Here is an 18,827-nt window from a genome sequence, read left to right as displayed (position 1 = left end):
AGTTCGTCGAATCGTGATCCTGTCGCTGTGGCTGATGCTTCTCTCGAGTAAGCAAAAAAAGACAAGTCCAAAGTCTAGCCTTGTCTGCTTCGCAGATTTGATTGGTTGCCTTGTGACTATAGCTTGCTAGCCGGGTGGGTCCAGTCGCAATCAAAGTGGCCACCGCGACGTGAATAGATGTGGCTGACGCGATGTGGCGTAACAAGACGGTTCGTTATGTTCTAACCCTAACGACGTTGTGGAACGCCTCGGATATTTACACCTAGAAACATAGATGCTGATCAAACCCCAGAATGGTGTACCAGGATTGGCGGCTGGTTTTTCATGGAAAACGTCCCGCCCTACCATAAGCCAGATCAGCTAAATGCCACGACATGGCGTGTGTTTCGTTTCACAAGAGGATTTAATTTCAACCTACAACTTCACCAACAAAGACAAACTATGCACCGCTTTACATTGCCACAAATATCAATCTATGTAGTTGTATATAGTTTCGCAAACCCTCAAATAGTCTGCATCGCACATCAGTAGTGGCAGATTCCACCCTCACTGGTTGACCATGCGCCGGCGAGTCCGGCAACATCCAAGCCCTTTTCGGGCTCGAGCCCTGTCTCGGTCTCAGTTTTCCCAAGAAAAAAGTCATTCCGGCCCTCTGGCTTACCCTGCCGCTTCATAAACTTGCGAGCCCATGTCTCGGCAGCAACTTCGCCAGTCTCGTCACGTGCCTGCTTCAGGAACGGGATTAGCGCCGTGCCGCCGGTACCGGTGAGTTTCTTCCTAGCTTCGCTTTCATTGGCTGCAGCCATGTTGAGCTTGCGCGATGAAGTGGCAATGTTCACAGCATTACGTTTGGCCTCGGGACTGTGGGCACGGGGCGGGCGGGATTCGCGCGAAGGGATGATAATGTAGCGCGTGACAATGTTGATGTGCTTGTCACGGAAAGCGCTAAGCATGGCTATGCAGGCGTCATATGACAGGCTCAGTTGCGGATACACTGCGGCATTGGCATGGACGTATTCGCGGATATTGGCGACCAGCTCAACATCCTGCAAAAAGCGCGCATGACCTCCGGGCATGTACTGTAGCATCTCCTCCATAAAGGAGTGCTTGGTTGATGTACCTGACGCACTACTATCGGATTTTTGCCCAGTAGGGCGATGTGAAACACCCAGCGCAATGTCGAAAAATTGGATCAGACTACTTTGGGCGTTGGAGCCGCCGGCATACTGGCGATACTCGGTGTAGCCACGAGCATCTTCGTAAAGAACACCGTTAGGCAGACCCGCATCGCCCATGTTGCGAGAGCCCGCCAGAAAAGGTCTGATCTGGTTGTAAAAGACAAAAGGGGCACAGCGCTCGTGCATACGCTCCAGCAAGGTTGTGAGATCTGTCAGGAGCTCGGCAAGACGGCGCAAGCACGAGGCCACGGTATCGGGGTCATTATCGCGAACAGCTTGGATAGCCTTGAGCATCAACCCAATGCTAGGGGCCCCCTTCGACTCGATGGCGACAGAAACAAGATAAAACCATGACTCATCCAGAGAACCCGTGAAGGTGTTGAGAGTCGAAAGATTCTCAAGGTTGTCAATATCCTCGTCGATGAAGAGCGGCTTAAAGTTCCATAGGCAGACAGCAGCATAGGTTGCCACAGGTGGAAGTTCAAGATGCTTGGAAACCTCCAGCAGCGGAGCAGAAATGCAGGGGGGAAGCTTTTCTTCCGGCTGGTCGTCTCCCCAGATGTATGCATGGGCCATGAAGCACAGCATCATATAAGCACGTCGCCACTCGGCTTCATCCTCGAGACCAATGGTAGACAGAACAGGCAGTCTATCAATAACGCCGCGCAGCCGGCGACTCAGAATAAGAGCCTGCAAGTTGGTCATGACAGCCTCCCACTTGTTGTAGTAGGGGTCGGGGAGCCGGGTGAGAGGCAGAACATCAGGCAAGAAGCCGTTTTTGAGCGAGACGCCATAGCGGCGTATGTCCCGAAGGTCGGGAATAGCGGGAAGCATTTTGAAAGGCTTGAAAATGGAGAAAGACACAGATGAATGCTCGCCCCCAGGGCAGTGTGTAAAGGTACAGTAGGACAAGGTAATTTGTAGTAGAAATAGACCTGACGCAAGGAGTATCAACAATGAGTACTTAACGTACCGCGATACTCCTCAGCCGTGCGAGAACACTGCCAGTCGCGCGCATACGAGTTAAAGAGAAAACGTTGGAAAAGAGACGCAAACCTGATAGTCCCGATGGCTAAAAGGCAGCGAAAAGCGGAGGGGAGTGGTGTAAAGTGGAGGGGTGAAAAGAAAGAGAAAAGGGAGCCGGTGGAACAAAGGAAGAGAGAGGGTGGCACAGAGGCTTTATAAAGAAAAGGAATCGAAAGAGAGAATAAGGACCTAGTCCCAAGCTTGTCTTTTCCTTGGTGGCTACAAGAGGCGCCAATAATGAATGGGACGTGGTGGTCTGAGGGTGGACAAAAGGAAGACAAGAAGTGGTTCGGAAGTCTGAAAATTTAGATCCCTGCCAAAAGGGTGCTGGTAGTCAAGATTTGTTTCGACTTGCGGGTCAAAGCTAGCGAGTTGTTTTGGGTGACAGAAAGATAAGAGAGACTGGAAATAGTGGGATATGTGAAGAAGAAGAAGAAGAAGAAAAAGAAAAAGAAAAAGAAAAAAAGAAGCCTTTACTAGAAGGATATCATCAACACTAGGCATGAGGGGCTGCCATCTAAAGGAAAGAGCGCAGTCTCTTTCTAACACGCCCAAACAGGCAAGAGACACCGCTCCTGCCCCTTTCAACGCCCATTGCGAGCTTTTCCAGCTCCTTCCATCTTGGGTAATATCGCTCTTTCTTTGACTGGCTCTCTTGGCTGAGTAATACACTTGCGCGGCCATTAGTTTACGCCCCCGATGTCCCCGATGTCCCCGATGTCCCTGATGCCTCCGTTCATCCATTGACCCGTGACCTTGGCCTCGTCTTCTCCGCACTGCATTCTTTGTCAATTAGTGGGAGCATATGACATGTCTCTTTTGCTCATGCGCCTTGTTGTCATCGTGACCGAATCAGCCCATTTGTACTTTTACTTGTAGATGCTGGGGCAACCTCAACGTCGCTCTGCAGGTTTACCCGGCATTTTCCCTGCGAGCACGGATGTCACCGTGAACCCTTATTGTCAAAGTGGGGGCCGCCAAACTGCCAGCCATGGCCGCTGCGGCGTCTATTTGTAGCTTCACAGCGACAGGGGTGTGGAAAGGTACCTCCGTTTGAGATAACCCTCGTGCCAGGTCCGCCCACTCCTCAGTGCTCATAAGCCTCCAGCCTTGCTTATCGTCAGGGCAAAACAGCGCAGGCAGCATTTGTGACAGAGTCTCTCCCAACCTCGTGGACTGCTATATCCCTGACTTTCCGGTGTCTGTCCTGCGTTCGGGGCTATAGCGACGGCATTTAGCACGCACTATCTGCTCCGCCAACCCTAATTTGCTGCTGATTGCTGGCGCCTGGTGGAGCCCCGCTAAATCCACGCTTGCAGCTTCATTGACATCATCACCGTGGATGCAACATAACATCGGCAATACTCATACCCACCACCACCACAAAGTTCGCCATGCCGGTGCCGCAACGAGTGCTAAATTGGCTGTACAGCATTCTGACTGGAGTAAATACCCCCCGCAAATTCATGCCGTCTACTGCTCTCTAACCACTCGTTGCAGGAGTACCAAGACATTAACCGAAGCTATTATGACATCTCGCAAGTTCTTGCGACCCATCCCAACCTCGCTCTCCAGAATGAGGTTCACAGTAAGCTGCTTTGACAGTCCGATCGGCTAACAGATGACTGACCCGTCCTCCTTTCGTAGCCTTTCCCACCGGTGCCTCGGCCCTGATGCTCAACATATATGGAACCGTCCCGGTCGTGTTCCGTGGCCACACATACTATTTCCCCATATCCATCTGGGTGCCCCACGCCTACCCCCGTGAACCGCCGATAGTATACGTCACTCCGACTTCGAAGATGGTTGTCCGGCCCGGCCAACACGTCGACCCCCAAGGCCAAGTCTACCACCCATATCTTTCGGGATGGACGACATTCTGGGATGTAAGCAGACGGTTGCGCGAACCAAGGCTGCTATATAGCGCATCACTGACTAAAAACAACTACAGAAATCTACTATCGTCGATATGCTGGCTATATTGATAAATGTTTTTGCCAAAGAACCCCCTCTGACCGCCCGTCCTGCAACTGCGCCGGCTCCTCCTCCCGCCGCAACTCCAATCCCACCGCAACATACCACCAGCCACCAACCCCCCGCTACTGCCACTCAATCTCCGCAGCCTCCGCAGCTTCCACAGCCTCCTCAACAGATCCAATCTCCTGCTTCTGTGCACTCACAGTACCAGCAACCTGCTGCGAGACCTCCGATCCAAAACCCAGCCGTAGCTCGTGTTGTCTCGGCATCTGAGCCCCCGCCGCCACCACCCAAGCAGCCCCACGCAGACTCAGGCGCTTCCAGCTATAACTCTACACCGTCTTCTGGCCCCGCTGGTCTTACGGATCCGATCAGCGCGCGTTATGCTTCGCCTGCTCCTCTGCAAACATCACAGTCAGCAGCACAGGGAAATAATGCGACGCCCCCTACTGCAAGACTATCACGATATGATTCTGCGCCGCCCCTACCCCCCCAAGAAGTACATGCCCGAAACATGACACCACAGCAGCAAGGTATCACTCATGTTCCAAGGACTCTAAGCTATGATCCAGCAGCAGCGGCTCCCCAGAATCCCCTCGCTCCTGCCCAGCGGCCTAACTACCCCCTTCAACAACTACCTCATCCAAACTATGACCCTCCACAACCTTTGCAACACCGCGAACCCGTTCCTGCGCAAACGAAGCCTAAGCCACCGATGCCCGACCTCATGGACGAGCCCGTGACTCCCTCCCCACCTCCCCCCACCTCGACCTCCGCCGCTGCCGCACCTCCCATCCCTCCTAACCCGCTCAAGGACCAGATCACAACGGACATTGGTGCCAGCCTGCACGCCAAGCGCCAGGAGGCCATTGAGCGGTACACCAGCAGCATCGCAGGCCTGCACGCCCAGCGCGACGCCATGGCCTCAGCCATGCAGGGCATGCACGCCGAGCTAGGCGACCTCGCGCACTTTCAGCAGACGACTGCCACCAACATGGGCATTCTGACCGACACACTCAAGAGCGCAGACAAGGCCATTGCCGACAGCGCCGCGCTGCCCAACGTCGACATTGACGAGTTGCTCGTCGCCCCCACCGTCGTCGCCAACCAGCTCTATGCCGTCGTCGCCGAGGAGCGCGCGCTCAACGACGCCATCTTTGTCCTGGGCCGCGCGCTCGAGCGCGGTCGCATCTCGCCGGCCGTCTTTGCCAAGACGACCAGAGGCCTGGCACGCGACTTGTTTCTGCGTCGCGCGCTGGTGCGCAAGATTGGAAAGGGCATGGGGCTGGACATGTAATATCAGTTGCCGGTAGTAGTAGTAGTAGCAGTAGAGGCAGAGGTAGTACAGGTAGTACAGGTAGTATGTACCTGTGTTGACTTTGCTAAGACTTTGATTGTGTAACATGACCTGAAATGACGACGAGATGAAGACATGTTTGATGTTCCTGTTTTCTTTTCTTTTTTTTTACGAGAAAAAAAACTTGTTTCAAATTGCCGCCTTTTTGCGTTGAGATGATATCCTGGGAGGCAATATGCCGCCAACAATGCATGTGATGAATTGTGAGTAGTTGTATACATGTGTTCAAGAAAGACCTAAGAAGTTACACATGTATATCTATATTGCTCTCCAAGAAAGACTCTATTGACTTCAGCCTCCATCTCCATTCATCTAGGCTTCAGTTTTCACGTAATGGCATCACCATCCACCGCCAGCCTGAAAGAAACAAAAATGACTATTCACACCCAGATGCAAGCCCTCCTCCAAAGGATACTGTCAACAAACATGTTTTTATTCTGCTACTAGCTACTAGCCTGAGAGCATCAACTATGTGCCCCCAGCCCATTAACACGTCAAACATCAAACCGCCAGATTCCAACCAAATCGCACAAATAGGTACTCCATCTCATGTTCAAATTCAGATCATGTCGGGAAACTCAGCCATGTCGCCCATGTGTTGCCACTTTTCTCTCTCCGACTTTGCCCAGGGCTTAAAAGGTCTAGGGTGCTGCAGCACGCAGCCATCCGCCGACGCCTCGTAGGGTTTCCAGTTATCGGGCCCCTCCTTTTGTGCCTGGAGCCTGAGGGTATCCAGCAGCGACAACTGAGGTGGCGGCTTCCAGTCTTCAGGGACCCACTGAGGAACAGGGTCTGCGACATCGGGCTCGCTGCTCGCAACTTGATCAGAGCCCTTGAAACGTAGCGACTTCCTGAAGCTGGCTCTCTTGCCTGCGTTGCCCGAGTTCCCGCTCGTGGTGTGGCCAAGTCTGAGGCTGAAAAAAGAGTTGCGGCGGCTCGGGCTGCCCTGAGTCCAGGTTTCTTCCGGCGTGTAAGATCTCACCACCTGAGAAGCTGCAGTAGCAGCGCCCATGTTGGCTGAGATCTTGGGGGAACTAGAACCAGCTGCGCGATTCAAGCTGTATGTGGAGCTTCGGGTTTGTTTGGCCCGGGGTGAGAACTAGGACCCCAAACTCAAGCCCCATCCCGAATCCGCTCGCTTCTGGTGGCCTCTTTTCTTGGCCTGCGTAAATTGTGCAGCGTTTAGGGGCGGCTGCGACAGGTACTCAGACTTCATTGGCGATTGTCTATGGCCCATGTTGCGTACAGTAGCTGGGTCAGCGTTTTCTTGGTCCGAGTGGCGAAGTTTGGTGAGGATGCTCTCCGATAAGTTCTTCAAGGTGCGGCGCGGCTTTCTGGAAGACTTAGTATTGCCCTTGCTAGAAGAGATGGGCGCCATGACGAGAGGGCGAGTTTCCGATGTTTGCCGCTGATTGGTAAGTTTGGGCACCTCTTCGCTGTTCCTACGGACATCGTAGATATTCTGTGTGTTTTTAGTCTCGTCTAGGAGAGACGAAATGTCTGCGTAGTTTGTCAGAGAGTTGCGCCTGTAAAGCGTGTTGAATCTCGACAACGCTTGTCCTGAGCTTCTGCGACGCTCAACAGAAGAAGGGGAAGAAAGGCGCAGCTGGCCAGTGATGCCAATTCTGGCAAAATCGTCGTTGGGCTCCCCGACATTCCGGATTGCCGAAACTACAGACGAGTACCACGAATTGGACCGTTGACGACCAGAGTCACTCATCGTGTTTGCGCGCCTGTGACCCTGCTGGCGCGCCACCTCTTTACCACGGCTGGAACTCTCCATGGCGAACGAGGCCGACTCATCCCCGCAGTTTGACTCCGCGCCTGCAGTATCAGACGCGCTAGAGTCAGTCGGCGGGTCGAAGGCGGAGACCCGGGAGAGAGAAGCTGGAGTCATGAAAGGGTACGGAGAGACATTGCGGACTCTCCTGGAGGGTGCGGTTGCACAAGAGCTTTGCCGCATCTGTGCGGCGGTCGCAGAGTCGGGCTCTGCAAACGATACCCCCGTCGAGTAGGACGGAGCAGCCGAGGGGACAGTGGAGCCTTGAGCTGGGCCACCGTAAAAAGGCCCGCATTGGTGATGATTCTGGGTATCAACATCGGGGGTAAAGCCTTCCTGCTTAGGAAGAAGCGACAGAGAGCCAAAATCAGAGGCCGAGCTGCAGCTGTAGCAAGAGAACCTATGGTCGCGTCTGGGGCGCGGACGAGATCGCTGCATGATGGGCGTCTCCGGCTGTTGCTCATAGACGCCATTAGCTGCTCTAAAAGCCCAAGTCTCGGCGCTCACACCAGGACGGGCCACGACAGGATGAGCTTCGTGTGAGTCCGGGACGTTGGCCAAGGCAGACCGCTCATCGGACTCGGGCGAGACGCTGGCCAGGAGGCCAGATTCGGGGTCAAAGAATACTGCCGCCATTGGTAAAGATGTCGATAATGAGATAGAGAATACAACACAGTACTCGAACCACAGCCGCGCTGCGCGCGTCGAGAAGGTGAAGCGAAGGAGAATTGCCTGGCGTTAGAGTCCTGTCCAGGCAGAAGAAGACCAGCAAGGAGCTCGAGGCAGGACCGTTGAGAGACTGAACGGCGCGAGTGACTGGATTTTCGTGCTGTGACAAAGGAAAAAAAAGTATGCGAGAAAGGTGTTGCTAGCAAGGCGGGACAAAATATAGGCTGAAGAAAAAAAAAGAGGCAGAACCTTTAGAGTTTGCCTGAGCAACGGCATCAAAACACACAAACTAGCGATGCTGAAATGGAAGGCACGGCCAGCAACGAGGTTGGTACCACACACACACGGCAGTGGCAATTGCCTTGGTAGGCGACAGACGGGCTGCCTATTTGGGGGAATCCAAAATCAAATATAGAAAATACAAGACTCAAGGTAAAGAATATTAAAAGCAGTGCCTCTACAAACACAAACATTGTACCACCACCTCAGTCAGCAGACTGGTTCTGCCGGGCTTTCCACACGTCCTACGCTCTCTTGCTTAACTAATCAGCCGACTCTCTCTCTCTGGCGGTCTACCGGTGCTTCTCGCTGTGCTGGTCTAGATCCCGCTCCACCAGCACGGCTCCAGCCTCGATATCTGTCTTGGTGGGCGACATTCTGGACGAGGTGTCCCTCCGGCCCACGAGAGTCTTTTGGCCGCTGCTCAAGACGCTGTTGGCGTTGCGAGAGGTTATCAACTGCGACTGGGTCTCCATCGAGCCCAGATTGCGAATGTTGACGTAGTTGCTTCTGCTGTTGTTCGAGATGTTTGCCGACTCAATGTGGCCAAGGCTGCTCACAGTGCTATTGGTGATACGCTGGGCGGCAAGTGAGCCGTAGGCCACAACACAAATGGTCGAAGTCGACATCCACGGGATGACATCTAGATAGTGCGAAATATCCGCCCATGACATGCTTGCAAAGGAAACTAGATCCAAGTAGGGTTAGTTGCCAAGTTGGACGTGGCAAATTTAAGAAAAAAAGGCTTGTCCTTACCGGGAATAATCATCATGATGCCGTTTGTGATCACCAGGGTCTCGATAGGCGTCAGTCTATTGCGCAACGGGAGGAAGCGCCGGTTCTTGACAAGGTGGGTGACCAGCTTCACATTGAAGAGCATAGCAAACCAAAAGATGACTGCAGCATACATGATGTTCGAAGCAAAGCTAAGCCATTGAGCTCGGCGTGAAGCCCCCTCCATGCGCAGTGTCGCGCGCGTATACATGACAGCCACGACAATCTTGAAGCTGAGGAGGGCCATGGTCACGCCGACCGAGATGGCGAGAGCGGTCCATTTGGCCAGCGGAGCCCACATGCGCATGAGCGACCAAGCATGGACCGTCAACATGCACCCGATTAGCGCCAACAAAACCAGCAGCATCACTGTAGAGCTGACTGTCTTGAACAGGTCGGTGTCGTCAACTTGAAGATACTCTCCGCTGGCCATGTCGTACAGCTCAGTCCAGTTGGATGTGTAGTACAAAGCCAACAACAGCACACGAAGCATGTTGCACAGCAGTCCGGCCATTTGCAGCCGCACGCCAATTTTGCGTATGCGCTCAGTTGGGCTGAGAATCAAAAGCGACAGCAAAAGGCCAAAGCAGAGGCCAAACTGGACACCATAGGATATGCACTGGGCGTAGTATCGTTTGATGGCGGTGTTGAGTATGTCGAGTGCCACGGGAAACTGAGTGACTCCGTCTGAGGCCGTCAAATTAAACACTTGTGTATATGGATCAAAGGCGACGCTTCTCAGAGAGGCACTTTCGGCGGACATTATGTGAAGAAAGTGTAGCTTTAGGTCTAGTAGTGGTGTTGGTAGGAATGTCAATCGGGAACAGGTCAAAGAATGGAGATTGTCTCACTCTGTGTGAAAGAAACTGAGGCTCGACTTGAGCTAAAAAGTGGAATAGTTTAAAAGACAGTCTTGGAGGCTTTTGATCAGAAAGAAGATACTGCATGAACACAAAAAGTCGATATGCCAGTGGAGGCAACTCAGCCCATTATATGTCCTTCAGGCTAATGAGATGGAGCGACGGGAAATAAGATTGAGCGTCTTCAAACCTCACAAATCAAACGTAGATGAGAGCACAAGGTAGAATATCGGATGTGATTTGGACTCTATCAAGAGACGTCGTATAGAGCTGGCAGTAAAATGGAAAATGAGAAGAGCACAACGTGATGGTCGTAGAGTTGATATCTCAAGACGATATCCTCAGGGAGGAAAGTCTGGTAGCAGCTGGTATTTGATAGACGACCCCGACCTCTCTACCCCAGAAGCACCACTTGTCCGTGTCGTAGTATACCCAATCAATGGGAAATAGGAACCAGATTGTCTGGATCTCACAGTAAGACTACAGTTTCAGGCTTCGTCCTGAAGAGCTGGGCGCACTGATAGATCGCAATGACGATGTGAGATGCAAGATGTTACCCACAGTATGACGAGCAGGACGGTATTGAAACGGTGAGGATAGTTAAGAGTGTCTCAGCAGCTGAGATGGCCAACGGCAGTCTCAGATGAATAGGAAAGGGTAGAGGGGAAGAAAAAGGCACGGCCGGAGATTAAAAGGCAAGGCCCGTTAGACGACTTGCAAGTGCTGACAAGTCAAACAAAGCAACGGCTTCAAAGACAGACGGGATGCTTGAAAGAAATACTACCGCTTCATGGCCGGGTTGCTCTGTGTGGGTGCATTCGTGTGCTTGGTGCTTGAGGAGGGGAGGGAGCGTGACTTGCAGTCTCAGTTTAGTTTATCTGCGGCCTGGGTTATTTTCTGCTGTGTGGGTGTGCTGTGCTGTCAGATCCCTTGTCGAACCGGCTTTAGCAAGCGGCTGGGCCTGAAAATGACGGCGGCATGTAAGTCTGCGGAAGCACAAGAGTGGAGGTGAGAGGCAACTAGGGCGGCGGAGGATGGATGGGCAGAGGAGAGGCGGGCGAGAAGCCAGGACTAGCAAGCAGCCAACACAGTCAGTGCCACTAAAGGACGCAGGCAAAAGGAAATGCCGGAATATAGCGCGCAGCTCACTGGCGCCAGTTTGCGGGCAGCCGCCCAGCGAGAAGCAAAGCCGCCAGTGCGTCCCGCCTGCAAGCTCGCTTTATTCCGACATTTTTCTTTTTTTCTTGTTTTTTTCCCTGCGTCGTCAACTAATATCAGTCTGCTTTTATATCGCTGGCCGGCCCCTGTCGCTTTTGGCCAGGGTCTTTCCCTTTTGGGCCACCAGACGTCGTTCTCGCTTGCTATTGTTCTGGCGAAAAGTGGGGCCCGCTTAACATTGTTCTCCGATGTGGGGTCGGGGACCTTGACTGCTATTCGCCGATCCGAGCCTGGAGACACGCAAAGCCTCGCGATAAATTCGTAATAATGCTGTCTTGGATGTGCCAGGAGCTCTGTTGTGATCCAGGGATCTACTCCTGTTTCTTGCGCTGCTTGGCATGGCTCGTCTAAAGCTGGCCGCCAGGCCTAGTCTCTTCCTGATATTGCTTGCAGACATGTCCCGGCAGTCGGCCAGCGCTCGTCAAGATGTCTATGAAGACACCGAAGCTCCTGTGCTCTGTCACGTCGCTCCAGACAGCTCGTCGGCCCTCCAGGAGCCTTCTCTGGCTCGGTACTCGCCCACGGACTTGTGCTTCCCGCCGCCCCCTCCCGTGCTGTCCTGCACTGCATCGCTGCTGTGGGTAGTGGCACCATCCTCCCTTTGCTTGGCTCTTTACCCGTGGTTCTCTGCGACCTACTACAACTCTTGCTGCATGACAGGGAAGGCCTAGCATCGCGCACCTCTGGCCACTTCTGCAACCCTTGACTGCCCCCAGGACTGCGGCCGGCTGCAACTTACTGTCCAGCTCTGACTCCAGCCCCAATGGCGTACACCACCTTCACACAACCTCTATCCATGTTTCTTGAAGCTCCTGCATAATCTTTGACCTCCCAGTGTGAGGATTACACACGTGCGGGCAAGATAGCCGCGGGCTATTTGTGCGCTATGCGTTTTTTAGGCCGGAAACACCCTCCTTCGTCCCGGCCTGGCCCCTTGGCCAGACTTAGTTGCGCCCCGCCTTTGTTGTCTTCATATCTGTGCTAGCTTAGCCCTGTAGTTCTGGGCCTGATCTAGGCCGCTTGAAGTCTTGCTGACCGGCCATACCAGGATATAAGCATAAAGATGAACTATGTCTGTGTGCACAGTTGAGCCTATACAGCACTTGTATTCCCATACGTTCGTTAACCAACCATCACACGTATCACACTACGCGGCACAGTCACAGTGCAGCTCACGGTCAAACTGTAGCTCATCTTCATTGAATCTCCACGCTCGGGTGACGCCCAATGATATTCAGTTTAGCTTTCACTTGGTTCCCCTATCACATCAAACCTCACCCACTTCCCGGGTCAGCAATACAGGCCCTGTGTTGCGTAGCTTCGCCATTATCTCCAGGTCCTTGTCTCTGTACCAGTTTCTCTGCGGTCATTTACATGAAGGTACTCCGCAGTGAACACTCGATTCCAAGAACTCGGAGTCACCGACCGTCTTTTCATCCAGAGAGCGGTTGGAACATTGGGATGCGCGTGATTCTGGCTTGTGTCATATTGGCCAAGGCAAATCTAAGGAAGCAAAAATATACACATTGTCGTTTGAACAAGCACCTAAAACATAGAGAAATTCCATTCATCTCCCAAAGCAGAAACACTCAAGCATAGGGTTCACAGTGCCCGTCTCATAATGACAGGAAACCACAAGACCCAAGTTAATAATACAAGCAAATCTTCGTACCGCTGTCCCAACTATGACAGCCTCTAGCCTCTACACCCTTTGCGGTGCGTGTATTCATACACAGCGGGGGATAACCGCACCGCTCGCAACCTAAACTAGCCAGCCGTACGTTCCAGCACACAAGCGCTCAAATGCCGTGATGCTAGCTCTGTCGAAACGGGCTTGACGTTTAGAAACAAAGACTCGTTAAACGTGAACCTGTCGATTACGATTCTTATTCCGCTTTCATCTCGTCTTTCATGTCGTCGATTCTTACTGGCTATACTCCCACAAGTCCATCGGTTAGCTTCGAATCAATCACTCATATCCAAGACCATTAGATGTAGACACAAACCAGCCCACAATACATGAGCTGCCTATGCTAATATAAATGTCCAAGTCTGAAGGACAACTCACCTAGGAACAAACAAGTCACCTAGACCACTCGCGAAGAAAGCAACAGCAACCTAGACATCATCTTGTCAGTACAACCGCATCCAATCTAACATGAGCTACACAGCAGCCTCTTGCGTTATCTCGGTGTATCCAGTAGCACATACACCAAAGACAGTAATGCCGCGCACCACAGACGCGTTCTCAGAGCTCGTGAGAATGTCGTAGGTCGAGCCAAAGAAGCCGCGGGGGGCCACTCTGTAGCCGGGGCCGGTGATACCACGAGGAGCCATTTTTGTAAAAAAAAAAGAGTTTTGTATCGGAAAAGGAGTATCTTGAGGATTCAACGTCGGTTTCGTATTCGTTCGAGTCAATTCGGCACAGGCAGTCGAGATAATTATTCTTCACGAAGCCTTAGCTTGCGCAGCTGAATGACGTTGAAGCCGACTTTTTTTTCATGAAAAATAGTGGGGTTGCGGGTTAAGCATCTAACCCTATTGACTTGACTTGACTACATTTATCGTCCACCAAAATCACTACGATTACACGACGCCGGATTGGTTATCGGACGGAAATTTGTTGCGAGGCGCTCAGGGTTACCCGGTCACGTGGTCTCGGACACATAACCAACATAGGCCAAATGATTGGTGAACCCCTCCCCTCAATGTGACTCATGGAGTGGGTCTAACTGAACCTAGCTCGTACCTATATAAAGGGTACAAGCAGGTACTTAGAAGATGTGGACTTGGAAGTTTTTCTCCTCATCGCGATTTTGCTAGCTTCAGTTTATTTGCTTATAATATATACTTTCATTAACTTCTACAGGTTATGAGCCTGCGTTTTTCCTGAAAACCGCAACGTTTATCTCTCACTTCGTCCAAGCCCTGCCCGACCGGTAATGCCCATCACCAGAGCCGAAGCGCAGAGATTACTTCTTTCACAGCACGCCAACTCCGAAGCAGGCGCTGCTATTTCAAGCTCTCAGGCTCCCCCAGCGGCACCGTCTGACCTTCCATCGTCGTCTTCCGATTCTGAAGACCCCAACGACCAACCGGGCGACGCACACTCCTCAGGAGACAGCCTCGCTGACATCACCATCTGTCAGTCAACCAAGATGGTCCCACAACCTTCCACGGCGGTTCCCGATTCCGCCTCCGCAGACATGGCGGAAACAATCGAACAGTTGAGGCTCCAAGTTGAGCTTCTCACCGCGGCCAAGTATCAAGCTGATCAGGCCAAGGACGCTCTGGATCTAGAGCGTCAAGAACGTAGTGACCGAGCCTCTAAGGTCACTATGGAAATCCTCGAACGCAAGAACTGGTCTTTCTTCATCTCTGGCGAGGCTATTCTCTCTGGCCCCAGAAACTGGTCGAACTGGCACGGTTCTGTTGTTCGGTCTCTTTGGGAGCTCCGCTTGCGCGTTGAGGATGTGCAGCTGGTCCACGAGGAAGTCCACGAGCGACTTTTGATCCTGTTGAGATCCACTGTCTCCCAGGATCTCCTATCCAAACTCGGGGACATTTATGACTTCGCCGAGGCTGTAGAGGTTCTTCGGAACGAGACCGCTGGCAGGATGTCCCAGAGCCAGGAAATCTTCGACGAGAAGTTTCGGAGGTTTCGCTTCCTACCTGGAGAGAACCTACACAAGATGGTTCTCCGGTTCGAGGACCTTGCTGCCGAGGCCACCTCCCTCGGGGTCTCCCTCACGCCACAGAAAAAGCGGTCTGACCTGGTGTCTGTCGTCCTCCAATATTTCCCCGAGCTGGCCAGCTCGCTCTGCGACAGGAGCAACTGGTTTGATGTAATCAGCCACCTAAATTACATGGGAACAATAGCTCACTACGCCAAAGCTCCCATCCCTGTTCAGGCCCCCAGAAAGGCCGCATCCTCCAACACAGCACGCAAAAAGGGAGGATGCTACAATTGCGAAGAGTTTGGTCACCACTCCAACAACTGCACCAAGAAGCGCGACGTTCGCAAGATCGAAGCGCGGATGGAGGCAAAGAGGGCGGCCCATGCAAAACGCAACAGGTCTTCTGGGGACACATCCCTCAACGTCATGGGAGAAGATAACACTATTTGTGAGTATACAAAGGTTGACTCCGTTCAACACCTCCTCACGCAATTCTCCAACCATGTCATTGCCCCATCATGCTCCACCAACAACCCTCCTACCAAGAATCCAGAAACTAACTCATCCAATGACAGATGCTTAGACTGGCTGGCTGACACCGGAGCTTCGACGCATGTTGTGCGGTGTGAGGAGGATTTTGCTTCTGGTAGTGTAGTGGATGTTAATATACGTGTAGCAACCGGCAATGGTTTGGTGACTGCCCACAAGAAAGGCAAAGTTGTGATACTTCTCCAAGAGTCTAACATGACAATCAATCTGGATGACGTTCTTTTAATACCAAGTGCCCCCATCAACATCTTTTCTGTGCCAAGATGGGACGAGCGCAAAGGCATTCTGTGCGGGCGCAAACTTATCATCAACAAAAGAATCGTTGCTACTCTCGACGAGAAATTCAAGTTTCAACCAAGGGTAATTTCAGCTTCTTGGCCGGCATCTAAAAACCCCAACCCTGCCGATATAGTCGTAGCCAATCTCGAGGCTCAAGAACCAGCCGATGCTCTTTACCAAGTTACCACTTACCACCCCGATGTTCCCCAAGATTTGCCGGCTACCCTCACAAAAGGGCAATTGACTCGGGTCATGCATGCTCGCTGCGGACACATAAGCGATGCCTCACTGATAAAGACAATCGCTAATACGCGCGGGTCCCTAATTGATAATCCAAGGTTTTCTGAGTCCTGGGCTTGTCAGGTTTGTTTGAAGGCCAAGTCTATTCGCTTCTCCCCTCAAGATGAACGCCCTCCAGTTTATGCAGTAATGGATTGCATTCACATAGATGTAGCCAACACCGGATGGACTTCAATCAACGACTGCAAGTACTTTGTCGTATTTACTGATGAGTTCACAAAATACAGCAATGCAGTTCCTATCCCGAAGGTCACCAAGAAAGCTGGTGACATCATAATAGAGAAACTGAAGGTGTGGGCCAACCAAACCGGACGCAAACCAGTCAAGCTGATGCTAGACAACGGTACAGATGTCAACATCAACAAGGTCAAAACTTGGGCTTCCCACAATGGAATCGTAGTGATCACTTCACCACCGTACTCCCCAGCGCACAACGGTACCGCCGAACGCACAGTGCAAGAGGTGATCAAGAGAATGCGGGTAGCCATTGCCGACGGCCTTCCACCCGACTGCTGGGACGTAGCTCTACCGTCCATTATCGACAAGATTAACACGGTTGTACCTCAGAACAGCGATACCTCAGCCACACGTAGATGGGACTGTGAAATTGCTCGGCTGGCCAACCGGGAGCCACCACCAGTCCCAAGCATCGGCCATTGGCGTCCACTAGGAACCAGGTGCTTCGTTAAGCTATCAGATGCAGAGGCCGCTAGACTACACATCCCGAAGATCAACCCAGAAGGACTTGAGGCTATTGTCATAGGACACGAAGGTACGCACGTCTATACCGTGTATTTCGAAGCTTGGGGTAAAATACACAAAACGTCCGACATGAGAATGACTGAGAAAATCCCCGAAATCACCGCAAGCCTCGTCTCTCGCCCCATGGGAACACTCCGTCCCACAAAGAAAGAGCTGAGACCCAACCCCTCCCATGCCAGCTCCGGCGGAAAGAACATATTCTCCTCTAGCATGTACGACAAAGACGAAATTGTGGCAGTCATTTCCAACGATCATCCCCATGCCGAGTTCCTATACACCATGGCCACATACTCGGAACCGAATTCCCCCCAACAAGCTATAGGCATGAGCAACAAATGGGCTCTAGCTATAGACAAAGAGATTGAGGCCATGCTTTCATATAACGTATTCGAGTTCGTCGAGAAACCCCACGGGCAGAGACTCATCGGTCTTCGATGGGTCTTCAAGATCAAGACCGACGGCAGATACAAGGCGCGCCTTGTCGCACGAGGTGACATGCAACGAGAAGGAATCGACTATGGTGAAACTTTCGCGTCGACTGCTCATTCTGATTCCTGGAGGATCCTCATAGCGACAGCAACAATGAAAGGACGCGTCCTGAGACAGTTCGACATCACTGCCGCCTACCTCCATGGTATCGTTCAGGAGGACGTCTACCTTTCCGCCCCAAGGGAGCTACGCGACTACTTTGACAGACATCCACAGCTCGCCGAACAATTTGGCTACAAACCAGGCATGGTGATAAAGTTGAATCGCACCTTGTATGGGCTCAAGCAGAGTGGCCACGAGTGGCAAAAGGTCTTAAAAGAGTATCTCATATCTCTCGGTTTTAAGCAAGTCCCATGCGATCCTGCCACCTACAGACACGACGGCATGGACGTGAATGTGTGCACACACATCGATGACTGCCTTTACGACGGACCAGACGAAGCTACCGTTAAGAGGTTCGAGGCGCAACTCTTGGACAGATTTCACGGTCAACTCACCGAGGTACCGAAATGGCTGTTAGGAATCAGGCTAGCTTTCAACCCCAACTCTGTCACACTTGATCAGATCCATCTGATAGACAGTATCCTGGAGGAGGCCGGTATGTCAGCATGCCAACCCATAGATACACCCGCTCCCCTGCCCATGTCCAACCCGTGGCAGCAGAGACCCGATGATCCCCTCGACGTCGCCATGGACAAAGTCTCAGCGAGCAGATATCGGCGCCTGGTAGGGCGCCTGATGTACGTGCGCGTTATGACTAGACCCGACATTGCAGTCGCAGTAGGTCTTCTAGCGTCCGCCTTTAACAAACCTAGACTTTCGCACGGCAAACTCCTAAGCCATCTACTACGATACATGAGCGCTACGAAGACTTTGAGGATCACGTACACAGCCCCAGCAAAGCTTTCAAAAGGTCCCATCAAGGCGTACGTTTACTCAGACGCCACTTGGGTAGATGGACCCGATGCCAAATCTACCTCCGGCTACCTGATTTACCTTGCGGGCGGTCCTGTCCTTTGGGGATCCAAGCGCCAAACTGTGATAGCTAAAAGTACTCACGAAGCCGAGACAGTCGCGATGTCCGACGCCACGTCAGCAGCTTCCTACGTGAAAGCCTTTGCGGCCCATATAGGCCACGATATAGAGCTCGTCGGTCACGCTGACAACAAGGGAGCTCTAATCACAGCAAATCGACCCGACTCCACCTCAAGAGCCTCTAGACACTTCACGGCCGACCATTTCTACGTCCGTGACAAAGTGGCCGACGGAACGATCTCTCTCAAGTATGTGGACACTAAGCACCAGATCGCTGATGCCCTGACCAAGCCGCTGTCTGCCCCCCTAGTCGACAAGTACAACAGCGTGTTGTTCGGCGGAGTCGACCCCGACACCCCACCTCATGAAGCTGTTATCGTGGCAGATGGTTCTACCGTTGGTAGAAGGGGGGGTGTTGCGAGGCGCTCAGGGTTACCCGGTCACGTGGTCTCGGACACATAACCAACATAGGCCAAATGATTGGTGAACCCCTCCCCTCAATGTGACTCATGGAGTGGGTCTAACTGAACCTAGCTCGTACCTATATAAAGGGTACAAGCAGGTACTTAGAAGATGTGGACTTGGAAGTTTTTCTCCTCATCGCGATTTTGCTAGCTT

General features: G+C 52.4%; 6 protein-coding genes across 6 annotated transcripts; 2 read left to right on the top strand and 4 right to left on the bottom strand.

Moving 5' to 3' along the window:
* Positions 1-524: 524 nt before the first annotated feature.
* Positions 525-2,012, bottom strand: BROUX77_004461 (uncharacterized protein; the record flags this gene model as incomplete). The annotated part of the gene is made up of 1 exon (XM_073749226.1): positions 525-2,012. One exon carries the CDS (start codon positions 2,010-2,012, stop codon positions 525-527), a length of 1,488 nt encoding a protein of 495 aa, XP_073604918.1.
* Positions 2,013-3,598: 1,586 nt separating this feature from the next.
* Positions 3,599-5,478, top strand: BROUX77_004460 (uncharacterized protein; the record flags this gene model as incomplete). The annotated part of the gene is made up of 4 exons (XM_073749225.1): positions 3,599-3,649; positions 3,705-3,792; positions 3,852-4,090; positions 4,156-5,478. The coding sequence occupies 4 exons, from the start codon at positions 3,599-3,601 to the stop codon at positions 5,476-5,478; spliced, it is 1,701 nt and encodes a 566-aa protein (XP_073604917.1).
* A 619-nt stretch (positions 5,479-6,097) lies between these two features.
* Positions 6,098-6,550, bottom strand: BROUX77_004459 (uncharacterized protein; the record flags this gene model as incomplete). Its single annotated transcript, XM_073749224.1, has 1 exon — positions 6,098-6,550. One exon carries the CDS (start codon positions 6,548-6,550, stop codon positions 6,098-6,100), a length of 453 nt encoding a protein of 150 aa, XP_073604916.1.
* An 87-nt stretch (positions 6,551-6,637) lies between these two features.
* Positions 6,638-7,954, bottom strand: BROUX77_004458 (uncharacterized protein; the record flags this gene model as incomplete). Its single annotated transcript, XM_073749223.1, has 1 exon — positions 6,638-7,954. The coding sequence occupies one exon, from the start codon at positions 7,952-7,954 to the stop codon at positions 6,638-6,640; it is 1,317 nt and encodes a 438-aa protein (XP_073604915.1).
* A 605-nt stretch (positions 7,955-8,559) lies between these two features.
* BROUX77_004457 (uncharacterized protein) lies at positions 8,560-9,803 on the bottom strand (the record flags this gene model as incomplete). Its single annotated transcript, XM_073749221.1, has 2 exons — positions 8,560-8,954; positions 9,023-9,803. 2 exons carry the CDS (start codon positions 9,801-9,803, stop codon positions 8,560-8,562), a joined length of 1,176 nt encoding a protein of 391 aa, XP_073604914.1.
* Positions 9,804-14,060: 4,257 nt separating this feature from the next.
* On the top strand, positions 14,061-18,671 carry BROUX77_004456 (uncharacterized protein; the record flags this gene model as incomplete). The annotated part of the gene is made up of 1 exon (XM_073749220.1): positions 14,061-18,671. The coding sequence occupies one exon, from the start codon at positions 14,061-14,063 to the stop codon at positions 18,669-18,671; it is 4,611 nt and encodes a 1,536-aa protein (XP_073604913.1).
* Between the last annotated feature and the right edge of the window lie 156 nt (positions 18,672-18,827).

This window comes from Berkeleyomyces rouxiae (assembly GCF_048999995.1).
Source record: "Berkeleyomyces rouxiae strain 22BRR77 chromosome Unknown BrBRR77_ptg000004l, whole genome shotgun sequence".
Classification (NCBI taxonomy): Eukaryota; Fungi; Ascomycota; class Sordariomycetes; order Microascales; family Ceratocystidaceae; genus Berkeleyomyces; species Berkeleyomyces rouxiae.
The sequence above is the reverse complement of the archived record's forward strand: the minus strand, read 5'-3'. Positions and strand labels throughout refer to the sequence as shown.